Source organism: Carlito syrichta, unplaced genomic scaffold (assembly GCF_000164805.1).
Source record: "Carlito syrichta isolate Samal-C Ts95f unplaced genomic scaffold, Tarsius_syrichta-2.0.1 Scaffold310074, whole genome shotgun sequence".
Taxonomy (NCBI): domain Eukaryota; kingdom Metazoa; phylum Chordata; class Mammalia; order Primates; family Tarsiidae; genus Carlito; species Carlito syrichta.
In genome coordinates, this window is record NW_007254170.1 from 375,293 (window position 1) to 385,441 (window position 10,149).

Below are 10,149 nucleotides of genomic sequence, written 5' to 3' on the forward strand. Positions count from 1 at the left end.
TATTTCATAAAGCTTACATTTATTATGAGATTATCATCTATCTATGCAAAGAGTAGAGCCCCTTTTACTGAATCCTTCTTCAAAAAGAAAACACATCCTATTGCTTTTGGTAGAAATATTTGAGGTTAGAGGGATCCAGGATAGCCACTAAGGAATGACAGACCATCGTCCCTCTCTCAATAAGCAAGGTAGACAGTAGGGACCCAGCCAATGATAGACAGAGACACCCTGAACACTTTTGGATAGGTGAAGTACCTTGCACCTAACAAAGGTCTCTTGGAATACATAGAGACCAGAAAGCAATGACAGACGTGGGACTCTGGGTGCCCCATCCCCTGCCATATGTCAGGCTCACACAGGAGCCAATGCCCTGCTTGGTGAACAAGAGTGGGTGAGTGATCCTAAGATACTTTGGGTCAGTTCACCCCCTCTCATCTGTGCATGAGTCATCAGCCTCATGAAGAGGAGTCCTGATCAGGACACAGCTGTGGACAACTGGAGCTCAGGTGGAAGAGGGAATAAAACTTCTCAGAAAGCTGATGAGAATGTGATGGCAGAACCTGGCAGCTGTCTCCCAGGCCAGGAAAGCCCACCTGCAGAGTGAAGTAGCTGGTGCTTGCCACCAACAACTGGTAGACATCTTCCCATCTAGATCAGAAAAAAAATTATCTCCAAGCCCCGCATGCCTACAGGGCAGATCCTCCCACCAACCATAGGAGGGAATTTGCTTTTTTCTAAGAGTAGAGTGTGGACTTGAACAGGGAGGGAGCTAGGAAAAACATATGTAGGCTTTCTCTGTGGGAAGGCTTCTGGGCTGCAAACTGTAGACAGCAGACAGGGACACTATCCCCCTACTCACACTCTGCAGACCTAGTCAGACTTACTAAAAGAAAGAGAGAAGGTCCAAATAAGCAATTAGTAAAGCAAAAGGCAAAGTCACAACTGACCCTGAAGAAATTCAAAAGATTATCAGTGATTACTATGAACACCTGTATGTAAATAAACTAGAAAACTTAAAGGAAATGGAGGACTTTCTGACATCATACAACCTCCCAAGGTTGAATCAAGAAGTAATTGAAACCTTAAACAGGAAATCAACTTTGTCATAGGAAATCTTCCCACTAAAAAAAAAAAAGCCTCAGATCAGATGTCTTCCCAGCTGAATTCTACAAGACATACAAGGAGGAGCTGATACCATGCAATCAAGAATGATGGAACTCTCCCCAAATCATTTTATGAAGCCAGCATCATACTGATACCCAAACCTAGCAAATATCCTACAAGAAAAGAGAATTACAGGCTAATCTCTTTGATGAACATAGACACAAAAATTCTCTACAAGATTCTGGCAAATCAAATTCAGCAACACATCTCAGGGATCATTCACCATGACCAGGTGGTCTTCATTTCTGGGATGCAGGACTGGTTCAACATTTACAAGACCATAAACATAGTTCAACAAATTAACAAATGTAAAATCAAGAACCACATGACGTTATTATTCGATGCAGAAAAATCATTCAACAAAATCCAGTATCCCTTCTTGATAAAAACCCTTGAGCACCTAGGCATAGAAGAAACATTTTTCAAAATAGTGAGAGCCATCCAAGATAAACCCATAGCCAACATTTTGCTCCATGCACAGAAACTGGAAGCATTCCCACTAAAAATGAGAGTAAGATAAGAATGCCCATTCACATCCCTCCTGTTCAGCATAGTGCCAGAAGTCCTAGACAGAGCAATCAGGCATGAGAAGGAAATCAGGGGTATCCAAATAGAAAAAGAGGAAGTTAGGCTATCCCTCTTTGCAGGCAATATGACTGAAAACACTAGGGAGTCTGTCAAAAAACCTCCTTGCACTGATAAATGACGTTATAAAGACTTGGGTTACAAAATCAACGCCCAAAATTTAGTTGTATTTCTATGTATCAGCAACAAGAAGGCAGAGAAACAAATAAAAAGCACAATCCAATTCACAATAGCCACACACACACAAATGAAGTACCGTGACATCTACCTAACCAGAGACGTGAAAGACTTTTTTTTTTTTTTTTGAGTTGAAGTCTCACTCTGTCACCCAGACTGGAGTGCAGTGGCCACTCCCGGCCACTGCAGCCTTGACCTGTTGGGCTCCGGCGATCCTTCCGCCTCAGCCTTCCAAGTAGCTGGAATTACAGGCTCGTGCTACCACACCCAGCTAATTGTTGATTTATTGTAGAGATGAGGACTCCCCCAAGTTGCCCAGGTGGGTCTTGAACCCGCAGGCTCAGGCAATCCACTCACCTCAGCCTCCCAAAGCCTGGGATTACAGGCTGAGTCACTGAGCCCAGCCAGTGAAAGGACTTTTATATGAGAATTACAAAACACTGTTCAAAGAAATCAAGGATGGCACAAGCAAATCAAAAAACATTCCATGCTCATAGATTGGAAGAATCGATATTATCAGCATGTCCATCCTCGAGGCAATTTACAGATCCAATACAATACCCATTAAATTACCAACATCATATTTCTCAGATCTGATTAACTACAGAAATTTATTTGGAAACAAAGAGAATGAATAGCCAAAACAACCCTCAGCAAAAGGAACAAGAGGTAAGTACCACACTTCCAGATTTTAAACTTTATTACAAGGCTCCAGTAACCAAAACAGTCTGGGCAGGGATTCTGGAAGCAAAACCATGAACTCTCAACCATCTTATCTTTGACAAAGTCACCAATAATGATCACCGGGGAAAAGAGACCATATTTAGCAAATAGTGCTGGGAAAACAGGTTGACTACATGTAGAAGAATGTAACTGGACCCCTACCCATCACAATCTACAAAAATCAACTAAAAATGGAGCAAAGAGCTAAATATAAAATCTCAAGCTATAAACATATTATAAGAAAAAGTAGGAAACCCTTATGCACATCAGATTAGGTGACGAATTCTTGATCAAGTTCTCAAAAGTGAATGCCATAAAAGTGAATATAGATACTTGGGACCTTATCAGGCTGAAAAGCTTAAAGAGACAATCCACAGAATGGTAAAATATATTTGCAAATTATGCATTTGACAAACGTCTAACATCTAGGATTACAAAGAACTTGAAGCGTAAGGAAAAAAAAGCATTAAAAATTGGGCAAAGGACATGATCAGACACTTCTCAAAAGAAGACATTACAAGCAGTCAACAGACACATGAAAAACTGCTCAGGCTCATTAATCATCAGAGAAATGCAAAACTACAATGAAATACCAACTAACTCTGGAGTAAGGATGGCTATCATTAATAAGTCAAAAACAATAGATGCTGGTGGGAGTGCAGAGAAAAGGGAATGCTTCTACATTGTTGGTGGAAATACAAGCTAGTTCAATTTCTCTGGAAAGTATTGTGACAATTCCTAAAAGAACTAAAAATTGACCTTCCATACCATCCACCAACATATTTCCTGGGAAATATATCTGGAGGAACATAATCATTCTACAAAAAAAGACACCTACACATGCATGTTTATTGCCGTACTATTCACAGTAGCAAAAAGAACCAACCCTACTGCTCATCAAAAGTGAACCGGATCACGAAAATGTCGTACATATACACCACAGAGTATAACATGGTCATAAAGAACAAAATCATGGGCCTTACAGCAAACTAGATGGAGTTAAAGACCATGACACTAAGTCAACTATCACAGAAACAAATAACTGAATACCACATGTTCTCATTCATAAGTGGGCTCTGAACATTAGGCACATTAGCACAGGGGAGGGATCAGCAGTCACTGGACACTGCTAGGGGAAGGAGGGCAAAAGGACGGTGGGGACAAATGCCAAAACAAAGGGTATCGGGTCCACTACCGGGGGAGTGAAGGCCAGTTAGAAGCCAAAACTTCACCTGCATGCAGCCTATTTATGCAGTTAATCCATGCTTTCATACCACATCTCTACAATAAAATAATATTTAAAAAAATAAATATTTGAGGTTAAAATATTTGAGGTTAAACATAAAAGACCTTAATATTTTTATTCCTCAGGGTTTTAGAGTGAAAAAGGTCAGTATTTATGTTTATAGTAGCCAAGTGGTTTTAAGCTAAAGAGCTTAGATTATTTGAGTGGTGGTTGTACCTCATTCTATTTTTTTATATATGGAAATATCCCTTCACCATCACAAAATCAAACTTATTTATTTCTTTTTATTTGCTGAGTGTTTGAAGTTACTATTTTGCTCAAAGAGCTGTAAAGGTAAGTTAGAAATGCTTTACATGTATTTTGGTGTTTGAGAGAGACAAATAATTGGCATGCCTCTTGCCAGCCCATGTTTTAAACCAATTGAGAATAAACTTCAGAGTAAGCAGATTGAAGCTAAAATAACTCCTGAGTTTCTGATAAAAAGCAGCTTGAAGAATAACTCATGTGCAATTGTGTGCTCGAGTCAGCTAGTAGGGGGATTCTAAATGCTGACTGTTCACATATTTTGCCAATTTCGTGTTCAGTGACATCATGCTGGTATCTTGAAATCAGCCAGGGTGAGAATATTTGCACTATGAAAATTGGTAAATGATACAAATCAGGAATTCTCCCCCCCACCCCGAGATCTGGTTGTAGACATTTAACAGATACCACCCACTGTCTGAAAGGATGTCTTAGTCTAAGTACTGAACCCCAGGGTTTCCGATCAATCCCACAAGGTGTATACCAGAAAATATGCTCCCTGCACCTGGAGCTGAACAAATGTATTTTCTGCAGATTGCTTACTCAACAGAGGAAGGGGAAAAGAAGCGCTTTAATTATGTATGTTCTTTCCAAACTCTCCTATTCATTCTACCTTCCCAAGATAGAAGTGAGGATGTAGAAAAATGCAACTTCACTTGGAGGAAAACATTAGGAGTGTGAATGAATGTTCCTCACCTATTGTACCCAGCCTTCTGTTTTTTTGTTCTTTTGTCTATTGGATTAAAACACTGAGAAATGGGTTTTATTAAGGGTGTGATTGTTTCTCTGGAGGGAGGAAATTAGCATTCCATTAGAGGACTCTCTTTCTACCTTCATGAGGCTGCTATCACCATACCAACCATTGTTTCTTTGGATACCTTCCTGGGAATATTGGTGATCAATTTTTTGTTTCCAGAAAGTACTACCTACTGAACTCATATTTGAAAACAAAATATTAGTAGGTTAAAATTTTTTTCTCTACAGATACATCTACAGAATTTTCTTGCACATTTTATTTTTCCTATAACAATAAGTGATTTCACAGTAGAAGGCACACTCACATTGTGTTGAGAAGCCCAAGGCTGAGTAACTTTCCAGTGTGACATGCATGTCTGCCCATTATATAAACTGCACCCACACTTAGGTGTATAGGATTTGAGTAGTTTTGCAGCTACTGTAACAGTTTCCCAGAAGTGATGAAAGGTGTGCTCAGAAGTCTAGTTCGTCATGGAACTAACTTATACAACGTCCAGGCATTTCTAGGGGAAAAAAGTAAATAGGAAATACCTATATCTACTATACCACAGTCTTCATAAAGCACTAAAATTGTTCCAAATAGTTTTTTAATTACTAAATAAATTTCAATAGCTCTCTGTACTCAATTCCTAAAATGTATTTACTACTCTCTTTCTTATCTAATGATATTTTCAATTTGTCTAGCAGAAGTTTTGCAATTTGATTAACAGTCAAAAATAAGATACTCCCATAATATATTTGCATACAGAGCTCCAATACATAAGTATAAAATACATACAGAACTCCAGTAATAAAATGCCAATGGTAAGACTCTCCAATGTTTGTATATAAACTTGCTCTCATTGTTTAATTATTTTAGGGTGAACTGACCGACAATTTAATGCTTTCTTAAGTTAAAATACAGAAATATAGCCTGAAACCAAATTATCTTGCCCTTGGTCATCATAAAGTGCAAAGAAATTATAGTTCTTGACATTTTTTTTTTCTTCATCTCCCTTCTACCTACCATTCCCAGTCCTTGCAAATTTCTCATTCTTCTCTCTGGTCTTAATTATGATACTTTGAGCATTTCAGCATTGGTTTTCTCTCTCTCTGTCCTCTCTCCCTGTCTTCCCCCCCCCCCCCCGCTTCTCTTTCTTTCTCATAGTTCTTTTAAGGTCTAAGAAATGATGTGAATTTGATGCCAAGTCTTTGGTGAGGCATTTAATGACCCAAAGAGTTATTTAGATGCACATAATTATTGTAAGCACTTACCCTACAAAATAAAAGTTCAAAAGTGAGCCTATTTGATTCCAGGACCTTAAAAGGATTTTTCAAAGACCACCTTTATTTTTATTCTATCTCTTCGTTGGTTAGGTTTCATTCTCAAGTACATTATTTTTTAACGACATGTTCAAGATATCTGCAGTCTTTGTATTCTTTGATCCTTGAGAGTTTCTGTCAGTTGTTTCTATAATTGGATAATTTGGAGATTTTAAAATGTCCTGATTATTTTCAGAATGTGTAGACCTTCTCACTGAATATGTTTCTATTGACACTTAATAGTTATAAATATTTGCAGGGTATATGTGATATTTTTATGTATCCATATAATGTTTAATGAGTGGATCAGGATAATTGGGCTAGCCATCATCTCAAATATTTATTTTTTCTTTATACTGGAAATATTATAATTTCCTCATAGCTATTTTGAAATATACAACAAATTAATATTGATCAAATCCTTTCAACATAATTTTCCTTTCATCTTCTGGGTTGGTGAATTTTGGTGTTTGTTATATACCATGGTTAATTAAGTTTTGAAATCATCTTGTCCCTTGTGTCCCTTGTGTACTTGATAAACAGCTTAGCTGGTTGACAGTCTTGGGTCAAAAAGAGACACAGTGATTTCTGAGGGAAGGATGGTTTAACTTACAAAAGTTTGAGAATGGGCCATTGATTCAAATCACTTGATGTTTAAAGAGAGTTATAGATATCATAGCTGAAACACCTTTGCATTCTGGCTACTGGATTGTTCACTGAAGAAGCTGAGCTAATGTACACATCCTCCAATGCAGGGCTTCAGTACTTCTGACTACACATGTTCTGCCATGTGCATTCTCTAGTCAGGTTCCTCTGCTTTGCCCCTTACTACTTCCTCAGAGCACAGGTATGTGTTTTATTACTAAACTCACTCTAAAGTTATAAAGTTAGCATATGAATAGTATAAATACATTCATAGTTTTAGACCAAACAAGCATTTTACAGTAAGTTTATCAACTTTTTATCTTCCGGTTCCCAAACATATTTACTATATTTATTTTCAATTTTGAAATTGTATTTATTTGAACAGTTTTTTGTTGTTTCCAACGCATTTTAAACAATGTGATACTAATTGTGGTAACATATTTTATAATTTCTTTTCATTGACAGATATCACTATAAAGGAAGTATGCCACAGTGCCCTTTTTCTGTTTATTTGCTTCCTTTTTTTTTTTTTTTCCTGAAAAACGGAACAAACAGAAGTGATTTTTTCTGGTACAGCCCCAAGGTAGAAAATGTGGAGCAGGCAGGGCCTTGCACCCCTGCCCACCCCCCCATAGGGCGGGGTTGCAACACATATGCAATCATAGTAAATTGGCAGAAGAAAAACACAACAGATTCCTGGCTAAAGGGGGAGAGATAAGGCAACGTACAGGGGGGAGCTCCGAGGGGAGACACAGCCCCTCTGACCTCCCACAAGAGTATTCCCTTTGGCTCCGGATGAAGACTTGGCTGGCAGCAGAGGCATAGATGGGAGCACCTCTTCCAGTGCCCTGGCTTTTCTGTTCTCTGTGCTCAGGGGCAAGGCAGCGCTGTGAGAGGGAGACATGTTTCGGCACCAGTCCTGCTGCAGGCCACCCAGGAGACAGATTATTCCATCTTCTTTAGATTCTCTTTCCTTGGCACCATTGCTTTGTGAACATAAGGCAGTATGAATAGTAGACTCAAGAAGAAGATGTGGCCAAGAAAATAGATGGATTTGTACACCTTCAGTCATTTGTCCCACGTGAAGAGGCAGAAGGCAGTCACCGAGTAACCCATGAAGAGCCAGTGGATGGTCTGTTGCACCAAGTAGTAGACAGGTTGCAGGACAGTCATGGAGGCCAGGTTGCTCAGGGTGGAGCTCTCCGGAATCAGCCTGGCGGCCTGTCTCTCCACGATGACGATGAGGAATTCCATCTGGAAGCAGACCAGGTATCCCGAGTGCAGGCCATGCCAGAGGGCCAGGAACAGGAGTGAGAGGCCCTGGGAGAGCTCTTTGTTTCCAAGGAACTTGAGTCGTTTGAAGAAGTAACGGGCCACCCAGGCGTTGGTGTTGATGCTGAACGAGGCGATGGTGCCAGTGAAGCGCGGAGTTGTCTCGAAGAGCCACCTTCGTGTTGGCGCAGGCCTCCCACTTGGCCTTGCCCGCTTCTGTGAAGTCGTTGAAGCCCAGCCCCGTGAGGATGCACACTCCTTCTGTGACCAGCCAACAGGTGACGCACTGGTACAGCACAAACTTGCCCCAGACCAGCATGTACATGCAGCGGAACCAGAAAGGGGGTTTCCGCAGTCCTCGGTGAGGAGGTAGTCTTCCGTGATGTGTGGGCTGAGCAGCGTGTAGCCCACCAGGTAGACGAGGCCCAGGCCCAGGCTCAGGCGCTTGAGGGCAGGGACGGTGCTGTTGGGTATCCTTGCTGGCACGTCAGTCAGCTGTCCCCGCACCAGCATCATGTAGTGGTTCCTTGAGAACTGGGGCCCCACCAGGAAGGCCCCACAGAAGTAGGAGAAACCAGCTACTTCCAGCAGGGAAGGGACACCCGGTATGGCATACTTCTGCTGCTCAGAGGTCAAGGGACTCGGATCTTTCCCTCCGTCAAGGTAGTCCGTGGCCAAACCCATCAGCTTCAACGTCAGGACACAATGCGGCATTGTCCACTTGATGTTGTCGTTGCCGGTGGCTGTGTAATAGCCAGCAAGAAGGTAGGCCGTCTGGAGGCCAAAGGTCAGGAGGACGGCCGTGACGGTGCGGCCCAGGAGCTGGAGGATGAGGAACAGCAGCACAACGCAGAGCAGGGCGTGGCAGAGCTGGTTTCCAACGTTAAAACAAGCAATTGAGAGACCCGTAAAGGTGTGGAAGAGGTGGATGGGGCAGCTGTCCTTGTAGAAATGGTAATGCCGATAAAACAGAGCGAGGGGGTAACCCAGGAAGATGGAGATGACGAGCCGCAGCGCCTGCTCCGACGCGCCCAGCGACGCGGCCAGCTCTCCGAGGCTCAGCTCCGGCACGTCCGGCCACAGGGGCCCCGCGGCGCCCGCATCCCTCTCGGCCGCCATCTTGACTGCCAGCGCCGGGCCAGGCCGCGTGCCCCTAGTGCGGGCCGATGTGGTGGCTTGGCCCGTTCCGCTCGGCCAGCCCCCGGGCTATTTGCTTTCTTAGTATAAAATCTACATTTTAATAGTTATATATTACACCTTTAAAATATTTAAAGTTTCTCCATGGTAAAGCAAGCTAATATATTTGTCAGGCTTTGTACTTTTTAAATATTTTTAATCATGAACATCCTTAAGCATATGTTAAAGTGGAAAATAACATCATAGCCACAAGGTATCAATGATCCAGATTGAACACATTCTTGCTTAACATATTTGCCCAGGAACTTTTTTTTCCAATTTAAACTACACAGACGTAGCAAAACCCCTGATGCCTTTGTTCTCAATCCAATCTTCTCCACCTCCTTGAAACTGTTGCTTATTATCACTGTTGCTTTTAAATTTTACTACATACATACTCCTGTTAATATGTTTTCTTATGTGTGTTTTTAGAATTTCTGAACTTTGTTTAAATTATTATTTTCTTGTTTAGTGATTATTGAATTTAAAAGCAAAAAATGAATTTTAAATCCTCCTCCATGTTTGATATGATCCTATGCTGTCTAGTATATTTTCAAGTAATTTTGTTTTTGTTTTAATTTATGATTATTTTTAAATAAATTTATAAGAGATCTTGTAGTCTGTGTGTTCTTAGAGCCTTGAGAGTTTCTGTCAGTTGTCTCTATAGTTGAAAGATAACCTGACAAATTTATAATAGTCCAATATATTTTCTTCAGGATATTAGATTGTAGATCTAATCATTTCATTATAGCTTGTCCTTTCATCTTTTGTGTTGGTAAATTTTGAAGTTGAGATTTTTG

General features: G+C 40.8%; 1 protein-coding gene across 1 annotated transcript; it reads right to left on the reverse strand.

The window, feature by feature from the left end:
• Window positions 1–7,437: 7,437 nt before the first annotated feature.
• Window positions 7,438–9,292, reverse strand: LOC103270796 (lysophospholipid acyltransferase 5-like). The gene is made up of 2 exons (XM_021717706.1): window positions 8,819–9,292; window positions 7,438–8,639 (listed from the first exon to the last, which is right to left on the reverse strand). The coding sequence occupies exons 1-2, from the start codon at window positions 9,290–9,292 to the stop codon at window positions 7,602–7,604; spliced, it is 1,512 nt and encodes a 503-aa protein (XP_021573381.1). The 3' UTR covers window positions 7,438–7,601.
• Window positions 9,293–10,149: the final 857 nt, after the last annotated feature.